Source organism: Lipophrys pholis (genome assembly GCF_963383615.2).
Source record: "Lipophrys pholis genome assembly, chromosome: 1".
NCBI lineage: Eukaryota > Metazoa > Chordata > Actinopteri > Blenniiformes > Blenniidae > Lipophrys > Lipophrys pholis.
Window position 1 is genome coordinate 30,194,466 of NC_137635.1, and position 23,647 is coordinate 30,218,112.

At 42.7% G+C, this 23,647-nt stretch overlaps 1 protein-coding gene across 1 annotated transcript; it reads right to left on the bottom strand.

Annotated features, from left to right (window-relative positions):
- Positions 1–584: 584 nt before the first annotated feature.
- lamc2 (laminin, gamma 2) lies at positions 585–22,586 on the bottom strand. Its single transcript, XM_080477385.1, has 21 exons — positions 22,487–22,586; positions 13,587–13,763; positions 13,376–13,493; positions 11,986–12,107; positions 11,751–11,882; positions 11,473–11,662; positions 10,340–10,452; positions 9,298–9,690; positions 7,968–8,201; positions 7,021–7,157; positions 6,536–6,692; positions 6,198–6,403; positions 5,215–5,294; positions 4,971–5,108; positions 4,722–4,866; positions 4,485–4,634; positions 3,745–3,859; positions 3,463–3,659; positions 2,207–2,365; positions 2,020–2,119; positions 585–1,943 (listed from the first exon to the last, which is right to left on the bottom strand). The coding sequence occupies exons 1-21, from the start codon at positions 22,560–22,562 to the stop codon at positions 1,690–1,692; spliced, it is 3,393 nt and encodes a 1,130-aa protein (XP_080333511.1). The 5' UTR covers positions 22,563–22,586; the 3' UTR covers positions 585–1,689.
- Positions 22,587–23,647: the final 1,061 nt, after the last annotated feature.

Sequence of the window (23,647 nt, forward strand, 5' to 3'; positions counted from 1 at the left end):
GTACAATTTATATATATTTTATTATATTTTTACCATTTTTACCATTTTATCCATCTTGGCTATTTTAGCCTCTTTAGCTGTTTATAGATGCTGCATGATTCACAGCAGCTTTAGCTATACTTGTATTTTTATTTTGTCATTTTTTTCTGTATTTTTCTTTCTTTTTTATTTGATATATTTTCCCTTTTTTCTATATTTTTATTTTAAAATTTCTTCTTTTTTTAATTTTTCTTTCTTTAATTCCTACTTTTCCTTATTCTCCTTTCTTTTCTTGGTTTTACCCTTTTTTCCTCAAAGTTCTGGTTGACTTCCCTGTTTTATCTTATCGAGTCGCTTTCATCCTCGCGATTTGACCGTTTTTGAAACTAAATAAAGCCAAAATGAAAACAAAAAGGTTTATTTCCATTCCATCCTCTGAAAGCTTCAGGGAGCCGCTCCAGAGGAGCTGAAGAGCCTCACGTGGCTCCAGAGCTGCTGCATTAGGTTATTGAACATTTCAGAACTGATTTGGTTTGTTTGGTAATCCGTTCTGTTTGGAGGAACCATAACTTTTGCTGGAGGAAATGCAGAATGAAGAACAAAGTGAGAGAAAAGTGCAGCAGATTTTATTAAAACTCTTTCTGGATACATATAAATATTTCTGCTGGATAAAGACGTCAGTGACTGTCCTCAATGTTTGGCAACCGAGCAAATAAAAATACTGGATATATTAAAAAAAAAAAAAAAGAAAAAAAAAAAGAATAATAAATACTATCACGTTCAAAAACATCACTGACCAAAATGTACACACACAAAAACAATCTTATTCTGAAACAACAGCGGACAGAGTCCGCTTCCTGCTCGGTACACTATCAGACAACAATCCTCTCAACTCGTCCTCAAACAGCGGCGCAGGTCAAAGGTCATCAGGTGAAGAGAAGGGGAAGAAGGTTTTCGGCGTCTGAGGCTACGTTCACGCTGCAGGTCTCCGAGCTTAATCCCGACGCCTCGACGTGGTCGTTCGCGCTGCATTTTGAAAGCGGCACCGCAGTGTGAACGCCATCCGACCCCAGAGTGACGCGCATGCGCAGAAGAAGGCGCGACGTCACGGTTACGGCAGCCAACCTGGATGGAGATTCACTGACACAAACCTTTTTTTTTTCAAAAGATTAACCCCGTCACCAGCGTCGAGCGCCACGTCCGTTTCTTCAGTTGTTTGCTAACGCATGTTGGTGGAGCCGCCCCCCCCCCCCCGGCGCAGATTCCTGACTCCGCCTTCCGTTGTGGAAGTCGCAGACTGACCGCCGTCGCATCGAGAGACATCAGACATCCGGCTTGGTGCCGGCGTCTCTGTGTGCAACAATGGGAAGTGAGACAGACGGGATAGGGGTCACTCGGGTCAGAATTGGGTCGCGTTGGTCCTGCAGTGTGAACGTAGCCTGAGCAGTCTCAGTCCGGAGAAATTGAAACTGGACGTGACCGGAGGCCCGGTAGCTTCAGTCTGAGCGGCTCGTCCGGGTGACGAGTCAGCAGATCTCAGCAGGTCGAAGGTCTTTAGCAGTTGAAGAGTCCTTGTGGGTTAATACGTCGGCAGACTGACAATACGTTGAGTCTCGGCGGGGACAGACGGCACACGGGAACAGAGGCGAAGCGGGTGAGTCTCAGCCGGCGGAGAGTCTGGACAGGTTGGGTCTCGGCAGGGGGCGGGGCTCAGGCCTCCTCGATGGGGGGGCTGTTGAAGCAGCCTTTGGGGATGGAGGCCAGGATGTCCTCCAGGTTTTTGATGTCTGCCTGGATGGTGTCGATGTCACTGTTGATGCCAGTCAGACGGCGGCGGTACAACCCCTCCTTCGCTATCATGTCCAGGAACCGAGGACTCAGGCTGTCCACGACTTGTGCCTGAGCGTTGGCCAGAGACTCCTCCAGCTGCTTCAGACGGGTGTCGTCCACGGCACCGGGCTTGTCTGCGGGGACGAAGGTCGACGGGGTCAGCGCTTCTCGGTAAATCTTTTCTAGAAGCCATGAGCTTTGTGTACTCACCCATGTTGGCCAGCATGTTCTTGATGTCATCCAGAGTTTTTGTGACGGCGGCTCTGGTCTGTCCGGCGTTGTTGAAAGCAGAAGCCGCTCCGACGGCCGCCTGCAGAGACAACGACGTTCACATTCCTCACTTTGTGTCCGTCTCCGTCCCGTACCCGAGAACGTGTGTTCATTCTGCTTTACTCACCTCGTCAGCTTCGTCCTGCAGGATCCTGGCCTGGTCCAACTCCATAGCGATGCCTCCGGCTGCGCCCGCAGCCCGGTTCTTCAGGTTGTTCGCGTCTACGTTCAGTCTGTAGGCGTCGTTCCGCAGGTTGTCGAAAGACGGCAGCGACCCAAACGTCCCCTGAACGACAACGACGCTCCGTTATTGGAACCAACTCAGCTTACACCATTTTGTTTGTTTTTGTTTTTAACAGCTGAGTTTGTGTCTGCCACGACTTCCCCAAATGTTGGTCAGACTAAACCGGCGATCTGCGTTTTTGACATTGAATCTTTAAAATTAAACGCATCTCAAGTTCCATATAGTTTTGATATACGAGAATAAACTATTTCTTATGTTCCATTTATGATGTTTCAATTACAACTTAGGATGGTAAACATTTCATTACATTTCCTGCTGTTTTTGTACCTGATTTTAGACGTTTCCACCGTCATTACCTTCGCCAACAGAAGTTGGGTGAGAAAGTTATGTGTTCATCTGCGTGTATTTATTTATGGGTATGTATGTATGTATGTATGTATGTATGTATGTATGTATGTATGTATGTATGTATGTATGTATGTATGTATGTATGTATGTATGTATGTATGTAACCAACTTTTCGCAAAAACTACTGACCCGAATTGTATGAAATTTTCAGAAATGATTTGTCATCATCCAAGGACCAATCGATTAGATTTTGAGACGTTAACGGTTAACCTCCCAAAAAGGGAAAAAAATGTCCCATACAAAAAGGATGCGATAGGCGCCTCATGGAGGAGATCAAAGAAGATCAGCGTCTGTTGCCATGGAGACGCTCAGTGTTTCACACAGTGATGTTGCTACCTGACAGGCTAGTTAGCGTCGATATGAGCTAATCGTTATCATGCTAGCGATGCTAACACGGTTCTGTAAACAAATGTGGCGTTGGCGAAAGTCTGCGCTCTACCGAGTGTAGCTCTAGTTTTCAGCTTTTTGCCCCATTTCTTGTGGTTTTAGTTTGTTTTTTGTTTTTTTTTAGCCAAGAGACCAAAGTCTTTTTTAAACTGACTTTAAGCGCATAAATAAAATGAAAATAAGATCAAATGTTATGTTGTGAAAGGTTCAGGGAGAAACAGAACATGTAAAAATCATGAATCCAGTGAATTGGAAAAAGTCAGACGCAGAACCCTTGAGCAGAAAATGCTATAGTATCACAAATACTCCCTTGAAATGTTTGCAGTTGTTTTTCGTGTCTTTACCTCGATGCCATCGACGAGGCCGTCCAGCTCGCCGATGGTATTCAGGGCTGCATTGTAATTGTTGGACACGTCGCCGAAGAGAGACAGCGTCTTGCCGTTGCTGGCGACGGCCTGCTGGATGGTGCCGTTGATGCCGGGAAGACGCTGGATGGCGGCATCAGCCAGAGCTTTCCCGTCTTCAATCTGCTGTTCGAAGCCTGCGTGGGGGGGGGTACAAGTTTTACTGGGCTGGTACTTTTGTCGGAATGGAGGTTTATTTAGCCAATCAGGCAGCGGGCGTACCTCTCAGGCTGTTCAGGGCGCCGTCCAACGCGTTGGTGTTCAAGTTGATGCGTTGCAGGGCTCCCTCGGTGACGCCCTTGGCAACGTTCACTCTGCCCAGAAGCTTGTCAACCTCCTGCAACCACAAATCAGATGGTCTCAGCAGGTTTTAGGAACGCCGCATTATGTAATAAGGGAATACATTTTCAACTTATTATGTAATAAAGCCGCATTTTGTCATAACTCGTTCAATGCACTCATTGGCACTTATTATCTGGTTTCATTTCTTAAGGAAAAAAAGAAATGGCTGGTGGAAATACCGATTGGCTCGTCACTTTAAACATCTAGCAGCCACGACGGGTTATATAAAAAGTTCAACCTGATTTAGAGCCCTGCGTTCTACCATTCCACCAGCAGGACGTGAGCAAAAGCAGAGTGACATAGAATTCTAGTCCAAGTGAATCTCAATTTTTTTTTCTCATTATTAAACAAAGAACCACGTCTACGGATAAAACTAAATTTATTACATACATATTACATGCACCAAATTATTAAATGTTCCTTTTAAAACGTGGAACACCCACATTTTGTAATAACTGTTGTAATATGTAATGTCATTACAAAATGTGGCAAAGTTTGCTTGAAAATGCGTTCAAGAATTTTAGTACAAAACGTGGCAGATTATTACAAAATGAGTTGAACATTTATTAAGTTATTACATAACAGCGCCCCCTCCCTGCAACACTCTGCTGTAGCTCTACCTTCTGGGCCGATTTGCCGGTGGCGAGCAGGTTCTGGGCGTCGGCCGTGTTCTGCTGCACGCCGCCCTGCAGGGCCTCGAGGCCAAAGATGTTTTCATCCACCGCCTTCTTCACGCCATCCATCCTGAACGCCATGGCATCCATTGCTCCCTGAGCATTATGGGAAATAAAACAGGCTTAGGGCTGCTGATGGATGAAGATACAGAAAGAATGTGGACATCCGGCAGTGGACGATACCTTCAGGGATGGCGGGATGTTTTGCTCCATGCTGGTGATGCCCTTCAACATGCCGTCGGCCATTTTGCTCTCGTCTTTGGCCTCGTCACTCAGACTCTTGGCTCGGTTTTCTAGACCTTTCACGTGAGCTGAAGCCTGCTGGTACCTGGACAGTTGAGGATAAACGGGTTCAGAGGGAAGGTCTACATCAGGTGCCCTGACGGTCTGAGCCGATCTCCAGGGTCGCGGATTGAAAATGCAGCGACTCACGTGTTCTTCAGATCTCCGATCAGTTCTTTGACTTTGTTCTCTCGGTTGACGAGTCCTTTGACCAGAGACAGGCCCTTCTTTGCGTCACTCAAGGCCCCGCCGGCAGTTTTCTCCACAGCGTCTGCGGTCGTTTCGTGTCTGGACAGTGAAAGGAAAATGAAATTGTAAGGGAAAGCTCCAGGTCAGAGGAAACGCCTTTGATCAAACTGTAAACAACATGATGAGATCAATATGAGGAACCTACTTGTCGGCCAGACCGGTGGCCGTCTGCACCAGCGAGGTCAGTATGTTTGGACCCTGAGGAGCATCGCTGAGGGGAATCTCCTGTCAAGCCGTAGAAACACTTGTCAATCTTGTCCCAACACTTTCACACTTGTAATCTCACATTATGCCACAAGATGGTGTGGTAACGGTGAAATGAATAGTAACTAAAAGTCATGGAGACTTCTAACTGCCACACTGGAGAAATGCCCCTCTCAAAAATAGAAAAAACTATTATCTAAGGTACTTTTACTTTTATATGAGGGAAAAAATAATCTGCTAATGCAACAAGTTTGTTGAGATTAATTGAAATAAGATGTGATTAAGAACATGGAGATCCTTAAATTAGCAAGGGAAAACTTGTTATAAACTTTATTTAACAGTATTTTCAAGCTCGGTGTCTTAGAATAGGCCACAAATGCTAAAAATCGCGATTTTTTATCTTGTAAAAATAACCCCTCAGCTTGAAAAATGTAGGAGACGTAAAATAAACCTTGTTTCTTCTAAAATACAATTCAAAACAAGATCGTTTGTCTAAACAAGATATGTAAGACGCATTGTCTTAAAACAACTCCCTCTATTTTGCGGAAATATTACTTGTCAAGTGTAATTATTCTAAATCAAGAGGTATGAGACATTTTGACTAAAGACAAGATGAAATAACTTGGTAAGAAATTGAGATTTTGCAGTGAGAGACAAAGACTCAAAACAAATAAGTGATACTCAATAGCGTTCACTCTGTTTAAATTGACTTAGCAGTCCCCAAAGCGCTTTACAATGTCAGTCACATTCACCCATTCATGCACACATTCACACACCAGTGTAGGCAGCTGCCATACAAGGTGCTGAAACAATCCATTGAGAGCCTTTAGGGGGTTTGGTGCCTTGCTCAAGGACGATTGCGAGGCGACCTGCTGATTCTACGTTACACAAACTGTCCACCATGCGGCCGGCGAGGTGACTTACAACTGATCTCAGGTCACTTTTAGCATCGTCCAGTTTGTTTTTCATCTCGTCCAGCAGCATTTGGACGGTTTTCAGTTTTGTGCCGTACGTCTGCTGTTTGTCTCGGATGTCGTCGGCCTTGTCGTCCACGTTTTGGATGTTCTGCTCTTCGGCCAGCTGACTCTTGCTGATGGACGCCAGACGACCGTGGAGTTTCTTTTCCAGCTCTGTTGGACACAGAGAAAATTACATCATCGGCATAAAACTACATTTCGAGGTGTGGAGTGTTCTTATTGTCAGTCTCAGGGATCATGTTGAACACTAAGTAGAGAAACGGGTTTGTGCCGTCGTCCTCTCACCTGCCAGCAGCTCGGCGTCGTCCTGCAGGTCGTTCACCACTTCCTCTGCGTCTCTCAGGGCCGCCTCCATCTCAGCATTGTTGGCCGGTTTCAGACCGCTGTCCATATCTAAGACCAGCGCCTCCAGGTCCTTCAGTTTGTCTCCGTAAACCTCCATCTGAGAGTACAGTGAGAAAATGTCACCATTTGGTGTTTCGTGTTGGTGTTCTGCTTGTTTCTCCTTGTGAAAGAATTCACTATTACTACAACATTTTCTAACAGTGTCACCAAGAATAAGAAAATCTTTATAGTGCTTTTCAAAAAAGTCGTTACTGTCGTCCTCATAAACTATGGAGTCTAGTGTTCAAACACTAGGGGGCACCACCTGACCTTAACTTTATTTAAGGATTGAGGAGTTGAAGGGTATTCCTATGAAAAGTGCAGTTGTGAAGTGGGATGAAGTAGCTTATAAGTAACTTATGGACACTCAGTTCTCACAGCTTTACCTTTATTTTGATGGGGTTGAGGCAGGCGGGGCAGCTGGACCGATGACACCGCTGACCCTCGAAACCCGGTTTGCACCGACACTGGCCAAAATCGTCACACTGCTCAGACTCCGAGTGCCGAGCGTCACAGCTACACGCTGGTCCACAAAAACAGAAGGAAATGTTGTTACTGAGAGGAATGTTTGGTGGAGTACAACAAGAACATCATTTGAGGGGATTTATTTAGAGTATTAGGGCCACTGAAGAAAAAACTAAACAATTGAAGGTTGGAAAAACAACAAAACGCTTTCGCTTCAGAAAAAAGTAGAAAATCAAAGTCGAGATTTTTTATTTCAAAGAGAAAAAAAAAATAAAAAATGTAATACAAAATGGAAACGTCTCCTCTGGTCCATCCACATGCCAGCACATGTGTCAGCTTCTACAAAATGCCTTGCAGGCAGTTTAATGAAGTTTGTATTAAAAAAACAAAAACTTGACATTGACTTTCGACTTTTTTCTTGAAGTGCATGAGGATTTTTTTTACCTCCAAATTTCTTTTTTACTAAAGTGGCCCTAATACTCTAACACAAAATATCTATTTGACTACAGCCTAAAAATAATCATGACGTAGCAAGAAAATCCATCGAAGAAGCTCACAGGCTAGCATGAGTTTGGTAATACTATTTTGAACCACAAGATGGTGTAGTGAGTCATTCTACCACTTCGTTCATGAACAGAGGAAACAGCAGAAACGTGTCAGGAAGGGAAAGTGGAAACTTTTGGAATTAACTAACTTAACTTTGAAACTTTGATGAAAAGTGACTCACTACTGCCACCCAGTGGATAAAATAGTCTTTTTTCAAATCATACATAGTGTATCTTTAACAAATCAACCAAAACAAATCTCCTAAGAAATTCCCGAGTTTACATAAATCAAAAAGAGCGTCCTCGCTGAGCGAGGTTCTCACCCTTGCAGGCGTCAGACAGGCGGCTGTGGTAGAAACCGCTCACGCAGGACTCGCAGCTCCGTCCCTTCGTGTTGTTTAGGCACTTCAAACATTCGCCGCTGATGCGGTCGCAGCTCCCTGCAATGCCGAGGTCGATGTGGCCGTTGCACTGGCACGGCCGGCAGGGTCGCCGCAGGCCGATGAGTCCTGCTGGGTCGCCATAGAAACCGTCCTGACAGATGTTACAGCTAGGACCTGAGGACAGACGGAAAAACATCAGTCGTTTCCCACTTTTTATGTTGAGGTGAGCCACACATATGAATATATTAGGCATGGGGAGGATCAAGAGACAATTAGGGAAGTGAAGAAACAAGAGTTACACAGGTAGAACACAAAAATAAGAGAAACGAATTGTCTTTCTTTAAAGAAATGTATTTTCATATTTTTAAATAGTATACGAAATATGCAATATGTATAAGCCATATGGAGACTATAAATGGCTCCGAGGTGTTTGTCCATTTCTGTGTGTTTGTCCTGTGACCACTGGGACTCACCCTATAGGTCTGGGTTATCTAGAACAGGTTTCAAAGCCAACCATCACATCTTGGGGGTTAAAATGGATCCGGACTTTAACGTTGACACCCAGATCAGGGCCGATTTAAAGTACAGTTTGTTTCCTCCTGAAGCAGCTGGCCAGAATAAAGCCCCTGCTCTCAAAGTAACACCTCAAAACGGCAGTCCACGCTTTCATTGCCAGTAATGCAAAGGGTTATTTAGTAGGTGGAGTTAAGTGTGGCTTCCATTGGAAACCTTCAGATGGTATAGGATGTCTCTGCTTGTCTTCTAACCGGATCATAGAAACATTTCCACAGTTTTAGCATCTTTGCATGGGCTGTCGATACAGTTTAGGATCTGTTTCAAAATTCCTTTATTTGATCTAAATCCTGGTATTGTATGGCATGGCATGGTTTGGTTTGGTTTGACCTAGAGACCAGTCCAGTTCCAGCACCCTGCGACCCTGAACAAGGTGTAGAAGATGGATGGATGGATGAAGATTGATAATTAATATGCAGTATGTATAGCAGGCCACATGGTGGCATAGTGGCGAGTGTTTTCGCTTTATGACTAGTTAGTTTGGATTGACGCCAACATCCTGCAGCCCTAAACTGGATGGAGGGGGACAGAAGATGGACTGATAGTCTTTATAATTTGCTTCCCTCGTGTTAAGAGAGATGAGAACCTTTGGTCTTGATGTCGGTCTGTAACCAGCCTCGTGTTGATAAGGAACCACGGTCATATTTCTGATATTCATATTCATTCATTCATTCATTCATTCATTCATATTTCTCACCGGAGGTCCCTGGAGGACACTGGTCACAGAGAGGCTGGAATGACCCGGCCGACAGCGAGCAGGAGACGCCATCCGGACAGGGACACTTCCGACAGGTGTCGGGCCGGATGGGGTCCCGGTAAAAACCCTCGGAGCAGCTTCTCTCCCCCGGCGTCTCGTCTGCAGAGTAACAGTCTCCGGTCTGAGGGTCACAGCTGCCTCCTCTGCAGCTGCAGGGCTCGCAGGGGCTGAAGGCTCCGTCGGCAGGGGCGCTGCGTCTGAATCCGGCTGAGCAGCGTTCACAGAAGTTCCCCTGGTACTCTGGTGGGCAGCTGCAGGTGTGGACCCAGCTGGCCGGGACGCCGCTGCCAGGCCGCGCCGACACCAGCTGCACGTTGTCGATGTAGCCACGTCCTGAGAAGATGGAAGTTTTAAAAACTGACGGCCGAGCAGCAGAGGAATGGACGGTGCTGCTTGTTTGCATGCGGCTGAATTAAACTTCTGTCTGATTTCATCACTTCTCAATGTGCAGATCTCAGACACACGTTGTCTTGTAGCACCACTGTACAGACCTGGACGTTATAGTTCACTCCATACTCAAACACCCGGGACGGATTTATTTCACTTGGTCATTATTGTAGAACTCAGTAAGGTGTTCCCACTGGGTGATGCTGAGAAATGACAACATTCGCTCTTTGAAAACTCTCTGGCTGTGAGAATACTGACAGATTCACTGATTGCTTCCTCTTAATTTCCTTCCTGTAAAATCTAGAATAAAAATTTAAATTCTTCAGAAAATGCACAAAACTCAGAGTTCTGGTTTAATGGAGATTCCAAAAGCAGAACGCTATCAGGCAGACATTCTTTAGTCCAGCTGCTTTAGGTTTCGACTGCGAGGAACCCAATCCCACAATCTTTCCTACTACTTTGATTACTAGTTAGAAGTCTCTGAAGTTGTTTAGTTTTTCTATCTTTTGCTTTGTGACTAGCCGGACGAGTGGAGCTGCAGAATAATGAGAGAGTTGTTTAAAAGAAGACAAAGAGAAGACGTGAAGGAGCTCACCGGTTTCGCCGAACGTGGACCGGATCTTAATGGCCGTCAGGTTCTGAAGGAGAGTCTGGAACTTTGCAGGGGAGAGCTGAGGCCTCCACTTGCTGCTGGGCTGCTCGTCCAGTCTGCTCATTTTCACAGAAAACATCATTTGAGAACATCATCTGGATCCTGAGGGACCGTATCGATCCGTCCCAACAGGTTTACGTCCTGGTCTGTCATGACAGGTCAAACCAATCAAAACTCACTGAATAACAGGCGTCAATAACATACCTCCCACTTTGTTCATCCTATTTTCCTGCAAAAACAGACCTGAACCGTTGAGGTATGGACTTTAACACACTTTTAAAATAGTCACCGGCTGCCCAATATGTCCCACTACAAACAGATAATCGGTGTTTCTCCCTCCAAGGGTCATAAAGCCGAGTCCCAAGCGTCACTGACAAGCAGGAAGCAGTTCCCACAGGACGTTACGGGAAGCTACTGTAACTGAGTCTCGGCAGCTCCAGATTCTTTCTGCGTTTCTACTTGCTCGGCAGGCACAAGATTCCTCAAGTCAGGAATGTTTACACATCAGTGAACAAAGCCAGGATGAGATCCAACTCTGCGCGTTCGCTCCGAGGCTTCAGAAACACTCAGTGGGCGGAGCTCAACCGACCGGGAGTGATGTGACACTTCGAACAAACACAGATTATTAAAGTGCTCGTAAAGAGGAATCACCCTCTTGGATGATTTCCACTGTCATAAATGGAATCTCAGGATATATGATTTACCTTTGTCAGACTTTGCAGGGAAAAAAAAAATAATCCTGATTAAGATCAGATTTGTGTCGGAAGGTGAAGAGAAATTATTGAATTTTAAACCACGAAGACTAAAATGAAAACACCTCATGTAACCTGGTGGAAAGACGACAGGAAAGAGTCTAAATCAATCTGACAACAAAGAAAAACAACAAAGAATCTCTGAAGGAGTTTGAAGTTTCAACAGCTGAGATGAAAATCTGCATTATTATTATTATTATTATTATTATTATTATTATTATTATTATTATTATTATTATTATTATTATTATTATTCACCAGTCAAATCTTGATGAATCTTATCGGCTGTAGAATGGAAGCTGCCTCAGTAACAACGACTCTGACCTGAAGCTGTAGTTGATCTTCTGTCCACACGGGATGATGAATCGCAGGTCGCCCAGCGAGGCGCCGACTCGTAACCCGGCGCCTTCCAGGATCACGTCGTTGGTGGACGCGTGTCGGACGCCGCGGTCCAGACGCAGCGAGAAGGACAGATTCTGTCCGTAACTGAGCAGCTGGTTCCCAAGGAAACGGTCTGCAGGAGAGCGGAGACGAGACACGGTCAAGAGAACGGAGAGGAGAGACCTCCAGCTGGTGGAGACGGGTGGATGGGCTCGTCTCACCTGGGGCGTACAGGTAGATGGGCAGTCTGTTCCTGGAGATCACCTCCATGTCCCGATGCTTTGGTGACCAGCGGAAGTGAGTGTCGTGAGGAGTGACGCCCTGAACTGTCGCCACCTTCCAATCCTCCGGACCTGAAACACCAACGGCCGTCAGCTCAGAACAAGCCCATTGATCCATCTTGCTTTCATTGGGACAGGAAAGCCTTTTATCACAGAGCGCAGTGGGGAAATTTACCGTTGTCAAAGGTGGAGGTGATGTTGTGCACCGAGTAGCGGGATTCTTTGGCACATTTCGAGCTGTGGCCGTAACAAAAACAAGACGAAGACTCGCTGCCAGACTCCTGTCTGGGCTGACGTCTGAAAAAACAAACCAAACAGGTCAGAGCAGAAGAAAAGAACGTAAAGGTCAGAGGAAGGTTGCTGAGAATCTATCAACACAAATATAAAGAACCTGAACAGAGTTAAAGAACTCAGTCATATAGAAACATTGAACCAGTGAGCAGCACAGCAGCATCAGACCCAATTAAAGCTGCAAACGGCATTGAGCGGGTCCTCGCACGCCCACGCACGCCCACGCACGCCCACGCACGTCTGAACCAGGCGCATGTTGAGGGGTGGCGCTCGTCAGAGTGCGATGGAAAGGTGGCATAACGAGTGTCAATCAAGTCAAATTCCTGATACCTCAAGGTGGCGCTATGACTGTGAGTGGACATATGGAAGTGACCAAACCAGGACTTTGACGCTCTTCCAGCAGATCGCAGCTCGTAGAGCAGAGTCACACATCACTTCCTGTTTCATGGCCACGCCCTTTGACTTATTCAGAAGGTTTTCATCTGCCTGGACTAGACGCTACAGACGTTTGAGAATTGCAGGGGGCGCTATGGAGTTACTTTGTCACACACGAAGAATTCCCATGGAATATCACATTTCTCGTCACTTCTGACCCGTTTGCACATTTTCATGTAAGTTTGAGCAGCTTAGGGCGTAAAAAATGCAGCATTTCCACATGGAACAGAAGAAGAAAATATAACAATTAAAAAATGACAAACATTTTTGTCTTTTTTCTAATTCTATAGTGAGCAACATCACGCTCTTTGTCTTTCAAAAAACTGTCAGATTTCAGTTCAGCTGTTATTTAGTTTTTGTTTCTTTGCTGCTCCCCCCCCCCCCCCCCCCCCCAACGTCATTTAATGTATCTGATCCTCTCAAGCAGAGCTCAGTTCATAGAGCATCTTCCTCCCACCAACTGCAACGTTCAAATGAACTTAGAGTGAATCAGTGTTTGAAGTGACGGCTCAGCTCAGGTCTCACAGCAACGCCACGATAATACAACCATATATATATATATATATATATATATATATATATATCATTAACACTGGCAAAAAGAAGTAGATGTATATTATTAAAAGTAATGCAAAACTTTCCTTCCTTAGTAACTTTAAATTTGCAGTAATTTTGAAGTAAAGACTTTTTCAAAGCGCTAGAGCTTATTGCACAACACTATTTGATGACGTCGAAGATCAAAACGTTTTAAAGGTTAAAGTGACGTAAAGAAGTTCAAGTAAAGAAACATTGAAAGTGAAATCAGTCATTAAATGTGATAAAATGTGATTTTTCTCCACCTCTGTGGACAGCCGTTGGGCCCGATGGGTCCATTAGGACAGCGGTCACATTTGTCCCCCGAGACGCCGTCTCTGCAGCTGCAGCGCCCCCTGCTGTCGCATGCAGCACTGAGCGAACCTGGAAGCACAGCCACAGGTTACAGATTATAGATTACAGATCCAGCTGGTGTCTTCGCTGATGTCTCGGGGTTTTCTGCAGGTGAGCCCTCACCTGTCAGGTTGCAGTTGCACGGCGTGCAGCTAGGTGCCGCCCCCTGCAGGAAGAAGCCGTCTTTGCAGCGCTCGCAGTGGCGGCCCTCGGTGTTTCCCTGGCAGTCGAGGCAGTGGAGGCCGAACGCGTCGGGCAGGCAGTACTGAGACCTGCCATTGCACTGGCACTTGGATATCGCTGTGGGAAGAAAATAATTTATTCTTCTTACATCTGGAACTTTATGCACATTTCAGATCTTTAGCAAACAATGAAGACAGATTTTTTTTTTTTTTACATACAAATCGAAGTGGAGCCAATATGACTTTTTTTTTTACATTTCTTGAGACGGAAATGCAATAAAAATAGTGAGAAATAAGGACTCTAGCAAAAGTTTAGTTTAATAATTTTTCAGTTCACTTTTGAAGTTTATTTAAATTGTTAAATTACTCTTCTTATAAAGTATTGTTAATTCTTCAAAATGCTGCCTCCTCCAGTTCAATTACAAAAATTCCACTCAGTATGTTATTAATGATATTTAAACCTTGCCGGGGCAGATTAACTCACTTTAGGCCCCTGGGCCACATGTTATATAAATAGAGACATTACAGTGTATAAAGTTTTACCAGGTATTCCACATTATGATATTGAAGGAGGACAAAAAGCATTTGGAGGACATTTTGTTGATATTTCTTGAGATCAGTGTGTGTAGGAGTTAAATTTGATCCCTCCACGGTAACAATAATGAAGCAGGAGGGGGATATGCAGAGAGGCCTTCACTACGAAGCGGGATTAACATATAATCCAGATTATTATCTGGACTAACAAACCCAAACATTCACAATCCTTGATAAGTGTAAACACAAAGCAGGTTATCAACTCGGTAATTCAACCCAGACTCTTCCCATCAGGATGAGTGCGCCTGTAGATAAAAGGGGCGGAGTTTGCAGCGTCTGACCAATCACAAGCAAGTAGAAACCCTACAGAGCAGCTTATGTGATGGAGGAGCAGATGAACAAATATGAATAAATCAAACACATCATTCAGGCCAAAAGCAGCCGCAGCCGCAGCCGCAGCCACAGCCAGGAAGGAAAGCTGAAAGAAAACTGAGGTTATATTATATTAATTGTATGGGACAGTATAAACGGACAGCAAGGTGATCACTCCGTTTCACTTTATAACGGCACAGACGTGTCGGGCACAGCTTCCTCACTGCTCTTCCTTCAGTTTATATTTTCTATTCAGTTTTTTTAGGCCTCCATTCACAGCCTCAGTGACAAGCTCAGCTGTATTTTCCTTCTTCTTCTTTTGAATTTAACGGCAGTTTGCGTCCATAAAGTTGCATTACTGCCATCTGCTGGTTCTATCTATCTACATCGTTTCCCACCGCGCTCATCGTCCCTGATGACTGTTTCCCTATCTCTCTTATCAGATGCTTTTTCATCCCTGGTGACTGTTTCCCTTCTTCTTCTTCTTCACTTGGGTTCAACGGCTGTTGGCATCCATCCCATACCATTCCCACCGCTCAAAAAAAAAAGGAAGAAAAAGAAGATAGATAGATAGATAGATAGATAGATAGATAGATAGATAGATAGATAGATAGATAGATAGATAGATAGATAGATAGATAAGAGAGAAAAGCTGCGTATCAAGGCTTTATTTTATTTTCATGCTTGTTAATCTCTTGTCCAGAATATAACCTGCTCCAGAGGAGGTTATATTCTGGTTAGCTGTTTAACATAAATTACCATGGTGAGTTACTCTGGTAAGAAGTGCAGCATTGTAGGATGAAAAAACCTGGAATCATTGAAGTTGATACCAGAAAATTCTGCTTCTTAGTTCAGGCCCCTGATGAAGGGTAGACATCCCCCCCAGCAAATCCCGCCACATGCAAGAGTGTTCTAGGATTTACGAAGAGGAATTTCGGGGGAAAGCAGCTAATTAAGTATCACCGCGACCGCTGAGAGCATTAAAGACGTTTACAAAATGTGCGTTGTGCGGTTTGTTTAGAAATCCCAAAGAAATCCCAGCAGACAAGCGATCAGAGTCTATCGAGCCCCACCCCGTGTGTGTGTGTGTGTGTGTGTGTGTGTGTGTGTGTGTGTGTGTGGACTGTACAGACGATGGCGTTGAACTCGGAGCAAGCCGCTGCTTGTTAGCCGTTTGCCGTTAGCAAAGAGGGGAATTTCATCTGCAGCTAATACCAAGGTGTAATCGTAACGAAGGGAGGAATGGAAGTGTGAGCAACACATGAATTACAAATCAGCTGGAAACTGGAAAAAAATACTTTACTTTTTACTTCAAATACTCCCGTTAGCTCCAAGCTAACCCAGCGTGTGAAACATGTTGAGTAAAGGTTCTGCAGAGCAACTTTTCTCCGGCTGTTTTCACTTCAGTTGTTCAAGTGTTCGACTCAGAGAACGTAGGTTCATTACAAAGCTTCAGTTTGAAGAGGATTAAAGTCGCCTGGTGAACTTTAAAGAGTACATCAGTACTAAAACTCTGGTTTGAAGAATCCAGGTGTTTTAAAGAGTCAAAAGTTTGAAGAGTTTGAGTTCTGTTTTAAAGAGTCCTGGTCCAGTCTGACAGACCAGGGTGGCGGTCCGGTTTTAGGAGTCCGGCTCCAGTAAGTCCAGATCAATGGACTTGGGTAGGTTTTAAAGAGTCCAGGTTTGATTTAAGGAGCGTCACATCTGGATCTAGTCTGAAGAGGTCGGTCTGTTCTGAAGAGCTCTGGTTTGAGGGACAATTCTTTCATTGTGTTTCTCTTCCAGAGGATTTCCTGTGAGGGACAAACTGGTCTCTGGAAGGTTCCAGGGTTTAACCCCTTAAGGACCGCCTATCTTCAGTTCATGTTTTGCGACTATAGATCATTTCAGGGACATGAAGTACTAGATGAACAATATGTTGTGATAGTCTCATTTGTTGGGTTATTATGAACAGAATGAGCACAGGAAGCTCTACATAGGAGTATTGGAGATACAGACAACGACAAAACGTCAGAAATGCAAGATTACTGATTAGCCTTTAACACAATGTCATTGCTTATTACTTCAGAGGGTGTATTTGTGTCATAAAATGAGCATAATATTTATTTTGTAGAGAAAGCAAGCTTTCAAACAAGGTATAATATAAATATAGTGGAAAATATGAAAATGTCTGGAATACGGGGTTAGCAACAATACAAAACAAACCGTCCCCGATCGGGAACGACGGTCCTCCAGGGAACAACGGTCCTCCAGGGGTTGAGGACCATTGAAAAATAAAGAATCCAAACACCTGGAATTAAACCAAAGCACACCGGGACAGAGTTCAGGCGTATCAATAATGGACCGATCCATCGACAGCCCCTCCGTCTAGCGTAGCTACGTAGCATTAGCATGACTCTGCAAGATGCAACAAGCTCCCAGTGATTAACCGAAGGAAACATGAAATAAGTTAAAGTTATTATCATTTTATTTGTTTACAAGCACTGACAGGAACGAGTGAGCTCAGTCAGTTCACACCAGCAATCTGGAGGTTTCTCTCTGGTTCGCAGCTCTTCCTTTATTGAACGATGGATTTAGTAATATGTTAGGAAAACGAGGGGCTCAGAAGATACTCTGAACTGGACAGTGTCTGGATAGTTGGTAAATGTTCCACAAGGTGCATGTCTGAACTTTTCAGATGTAAATTAAAGTGTTTTCATCCACCTTGAAATGTCAATATTTCGCTGTGCTGCACTGATGAGGAGGAAACTTTAACGAAGCCTGCAGAGGTACTTTATCATCTTCATCATGTAGATGTTGTCGATCATATTTAGTTACTTTCAGTTGTTTTCTGACTTATTATGCCGGATTTAGGTCATTTTAAATCTTTTCCATCTTTGGATTTGATAAAAATATCTGTTTTCTGCGCCGTCTCATTTCCCGGTGACAGATCGAACTCGCCCGACGGTAAAACTGCAGAACTTTAATGCTTGAACGTCAATACTTCTTGTTTCTCTTTCAAATTCGTATAAAGATAAACTAAAAAGGGAATTTACAGTATTTTATATACAGTCCAGCCAGAACTTGTCTTTTTAATTTAGATAACTTAAGAACTTTGATAGAAGTAGGGATTAAGCTGCTGTATCCATGCAGATTAACAATGTTACACTAAGGCTGACGGTGTGTGTGTGTACATGTACATACACGTACACACACCCCACCAAAATAAGAGTTGTCTTTTCTAAAAGAGAGCACTATACGATTTTTTTCATTTCTATTTTTTATTTTTATTTTATTTTATTTATAATATGAGAACTTTTTCATCACGTTAAACAGCTTTTTAATAGTTTTGTTCCATTTGTGTAAATAGCAGCAGCAGCTTCATTACAGTAATACTCTGAGGAGAGCTGGAGGGTCCAGGAGCAGCTTTTCTTTTAACACGTCTGTACTCTTTGTGTCACATGCTGCATAGTTTTATGTTTTTTATGTTATGAGCGTCTTTGTTTGATAATGTTTTGTGTGTTTTTGAGGTTTTCTACGTCTACGTAAACCGAATCTGCATGATGTTCTGCAAGCTGCAGCTCTGGAGCCACATGTGACTCTTTATCTCTTCTGCAGCGGCTCCATGAAGCTTTCAGGAAAATATACATAAATAAACATTTGCGTTTTCAAATATTTTCAAAGGGACTATTAACTCTTGGCTAAGAAAGGCTTTAAAAAAAAAAAAAGAATAAAATGGGAAAAATATCTAAATATATATCTGGAAAATCTACATTTCTGACTCCAGGGTTCAGGGTGATTCCTCTGAAAGGTGCTCCAGCTTCCTTTGAGTAGAAACTACTGTGTTGTTCTCGACAAACATGTTGTGTCCTTGTGAGTTTCTTCAGTTTATTCCAACAGTAGTCGGCTGTACTTTTGTATTTATTTATTTATTTTTTATTATTTCATTTTTTCTCCTTCAGTCAGACTTTGAGCTCTCTTGTTCATGTTGCTGCTTTCTGCCGACTATCTTACACTTTAACCCCCAAACACATTCGATCATATTTGATGACAATTAACCCTCATAATCATTGATCTCATTAAACGATCAACATCAATGTGTTTCGGCCTTTTGACCCCATTTTTGATTATATGCACTGAACACATGAAACTAGTGGAAATTACAGTCATTTCTTTTCACATTTAGAGTTATTATCTATCATTTCTTGAATAAAAATGTCCCATTATCTTGACTTTAAATAGCTTCTCAATCAAAAATATCATAAAAAAAATTGCAAAACAGCAAAGTTAAACTTAAGAACTTCCTTGTATTTCAGTTGAGCTTTAAAGCCTCGATATTAAGACCATTAAATTTGGCCGTTAAGTTGGTATCTTGTCTCTTTAAATCGTTGTTATTTCTTTGTTAACAGGGAACTTATTATTTCTATTGCACTATCAATATTAATATTAAGTTGGACATTTCCCCAGTAAAAATATTTATTATTATTATTATTATTATTATTATTGTTGTTGCTATTATCCATCTTTAAGAAATAAATGAATACATATTCCACAAAAAGAATTAATAATATTTTTAGAACATTTCAATCATTGTGTAACATTTATTTACATTTTTCTCATACATGCTGAAATTGAAATAAAGAAAAATCTTCTTTTTTGTTGAATGAAAGGAGTGCTCACTTATATAATAATGGCTGTCGACACTATGTGGAATATTCTGCCTCGTGGGGTTGCAATCAGATGACAAAGTTGTGGTAATCAGATTACATAATGTGGCGGGTGACTCAGGTAATGGTCACTTGGCTCGGCTGTTGTGTCTCCTGCAGGACGGTTTTCGACACGTACGTTTTTAAAGAACTTTGGCGGTTTCACAAGATGAACTGCAGCTCATCGTTTTCTCTCCCCGGAGGGGAGAAATAATAATAAGAAAAAATTCACAGACACACCCAGATATTTTCTTTTTACATCGAGACATACGAGGAAAATTCTTTTTATAAAACCATGAAAGCAGGAGGTTTGATAGGAATTTAACCCTTTAAGCTCTGAAAACATGATAAACACTGTTTTGGCTTTCAGCTGGTGATAAAGCTGAATATATGTTGCCGGTGTTGACGTTAGGTATGAAGGCAGCTGGAAACACCCCGAGGGGGGAATCTCAGGCCCGGGCCTCACCCATGGGCGGGGCACCATGGGAGGCTGCTCCAAAATCGATTTACATGTTTTCATCCATTCCGTTCACGTGCACTTTAAAACACGATGTGTGATACACTTTGTGATTAAAAACATTTTAAATGCTAATGCTAACCGGCTAGCATTAGCCTTAAATCCGGCATCTCGTCTGCCCACGAAGAGAGAGAGCAGATTGAACTGGAAACGGAAAGAAAACTGCCAGGATAGTTCATTCAAATCTACATGTCACTCTTGTTAACATTTACATATCGCACATCTAATGTCGACCTAAAAACTTGTAATTTCTTAATGAAAAATGTATTTATTTTTGAGGTAATTTTATGTCCTAATTCTGACAAAAACTCAAAAAATGTGACTTAATCTTCTGTCAAAATGCTGAAAATCCTCAAAAGTGTTTATTTTTATACATTTTTTCCCTTTTTTTTTTTTTTAAAGAAAATCTGAATGTGTTTCTTGTTTTTGCTGTTATTCACCTCAAAAATCACATATATTATATATTTGTGAAGTGCTGGGTACTTTGAGAATTCCGTTTTCAGCTCTCCAACATATCAAAGTCATCAGACCGACATCAACTTGACATTTTTTCCTCACTGATCATTTGTTTTTTTTCATTCGACTTTTCTCCGCCTGTTTGTTCACTCTCCTCTGGGGTTACTAAAGTGTAATCGTAATCTTTTCTTCTTTTCCAGTCGAGTTAGCGTGTCGGTCTGCCGGTTGTGAAACGGCAGGTTTGGGATGATGGCGGAGTCTCGAGCCAGCGTCGTGTCTGTACTGGTAGATGCTGGGTGATGGATGGCATGAATAGAAATGTGTGCAAAGCTTCAATCTGAGCTGCATTCAGATGATTATGAAACTTCTTTTATCATCGTCTTCTGCCTCCTGTCTGATTCTGGCCCTAATCTTCAGTCACACATTCATGATTTAAATGGAAAATAAGCAGAGTACCTATATGTAATAGATGTGTTCTGAAGAAGCATTAAAAATGTCAGAATAAATTATAATGAACAGGTATGACGGTTGCAGGCCAACGTGACAACTATAAAGACCCGATGAAGCACCTTTTCCAAAAACAACTTTGATTGCTTTTGTATCCCAACAAATATCACGTTTTATTGTAAAATTCCCCCCAAAAGTCCATCATTCACCAAAAATCTCCAAAATAAATTGTCTGCAACATATTTACCTGGGATATATTTCTCATGTTATGCAGGTGAAATTTCCACGCAAAGACTGAATTTAAGGGATTTCTTATTGTTTCTGTCTGATAATCGTTATTAGTCATATTATATATGATTGTGTTGTTGTGAAAACTGTGATAAAAGCTGGTAACGTAAATTTTCCTCTCAGTCTGTTCACTTGATTGATCTTTTTAACTTGAAAATGTCACGGAAACTCTACCTCAGCAGTGTGGAAATGTTACCAAGCCTAATTCCAACACTTTATTTTCCAAATAGTTAATTTTATAGTAAGAGAGTGACGCTAAAAAAGCATGTAGACAAAATTCTACAGAAATCCAGTGATTATTTTTTAACCATTTAGAGACTTTTTGAAAGCGAGAAACAATGGTACTGTCCGAAATCCCACATATTTCACCCTGTTTCGCATGTGTAAAGGAACACAATGGAGTTTTAAACTGAGTCTAGTATTTCAATGAATGTTTGAACCATGTCAGTTTTTTTTTATAACCTTCGAGCAGATGCTATTAGATTGTTAATTTAAAAATACAGTCATTTATAAGTACTACTATAGACTGCTTGGTGACGCTTCAGGTAGGATATTTGATATGTATTTATATCAGATTTGTCTTAATCCTCTTGGTTTCTGTTTGACTGTGCGACTGAAGCTCACTGCTGCGAAACTGTAATTTACAAGTTTTTATTACTGTTCTGATGCACTGCAGAGGTCTGATAGTAAAGTCTGACAATGAGGAAGTACAAGGTGGAGAAAACTTCACAAAAAAATCTCCTTTATCAGCGCGCTTTGTAAAAAAGACTCTAACATACGTACAACTACGAATCACTTCATTGGGAATACTCACACTGTCAGATGTGATAGTAGAACAGTTAAATTCAGGCAGATTTCAGGGTAATATTATAGTAAAAAGCCATTTTAACTCACAGCAAACAACTTCAAGTGTCAGCATTTCTATTCTGTATAGTCGATATTATCAGCATGAATTCAAACCTCAGAGAAATATAAACGTATCACCTTTATGGCAGAACTACTACTAGATCGTTTCAAATAAAATCTTTCATTACATTTTAGAAACGTTTAAATTGTTCACATGAGAGAAAAAGACTGAAAATGTTTAAGTTAATATACTGGAGTAATAGTAATAGTCTCGGGTCCAAGTTCAATGGGTTTAAATACACCATGTGTTCGCTTATTTAGTTCACAGGTGGAAATAGATTGGACAATTCTGTACTCAAGTACAAAAAGTAGTAAATTCCTTCAGGTGTACTCCCAAACAAGTGATAGTACTGTTGTTTAAGTGTAACTCCAATAAAAGTACTCATCTAGAAAAACTATTTAAATATTACATAATGGTAGTGAAAATCACGGCGTCGTCTTATTATTTCACAAGTTGAACAAATCGTACCGATAAAACTAGTTCATCACATTAAAGTGAGTATCTGTGAATATCTAAGCCCGTTTTTAACCGCTGCTTTTATCTGCGACACAAATGAAAGTGAGATTCTGTCCGTTTTCAAGCTCCGCTGGATGTTTCACAGCTGGGAGATGCTGAGGGAAGGAGAGGTCACTCACAGTAATATTTGTAGGTGGCCTGGACGGCGGAGGCCACGGCCAGCAGTCCGCAGAGAGAAATCCAGCCGCTCTTCATGTCTCCTGGGATCCGACGCTGTGGTGGAATAAAGTCAACGGGAACCCAGCGACTTTTAACTCCTCTGCTGCTGCAGGTCTGCACTCGCCCTGCTTACTCACACGTGATTCACACACACACACACACACACACACACACACACACACACACACACACACACACACACACACACACACACACACACACACACACACACACACACACACACACACACACACACACACACACACACACACACACACACACACACACACACACAGGATGTTGTCCAGTAGCATTTCTGCCAACTTTTCCATCCAATTTACATTTTCTGAACGGACTTCTGACCCGACCACGATGAAAAGGCCTCTGTGAGAAACATTTCCATGTGTGTCCCCAATAATCGGCAGAGGAGGCAGAAGTACTCGCATACTTTGAGAATAAGGTACTTGTGCGAGGAAAAGATCCAGATAAAAAAAAACTAAACCTTTTCATCTTCAATATATGACTTCTCCTTTAAACGCACATACCAGACGGTTTGTGTCACCAGCAGCTTAATCATTAGCAAAGATTGAACTTTTATGGCAGGTTTAATGAGTCTCCAGGAGTTGAAAGTGCAGATATAAAAGAATGTTTTTACTTTGTGTTGTTGGTGTTGTGGAGTTAGTTACACTGCTGGATGTGCTGAACTCTTCGCCTGCAGGCCTGCTTTTCCTTCTTACCGTGTGTGTGTGTGTGTGTGTGTGTGTGTGTGTGTGTGTGTGTGTGTGTGTGAGTGAGTGTGTATGAAGTGTTGCCGCAGGCTGCAGGTATGACAGCAGCCCGACACACCCTGAGCCCTCAGACACACACTTACTCACTCACACACACACACACACACACACATTATGATCCATCACACACACCTTGTCCGTGCCTGCTTACACACACAGGGGGCCACGCCTGCTGTGTTCCTGTCACCACGGCAACGCCACACCTGAACACACACTCATAACTAATCACCTTCAGACTCAGAGGTCTCACGCACACGTACGCACGCGCACACACACACACACACACACACACACACACACACACACACACACACACACACACACACACACACA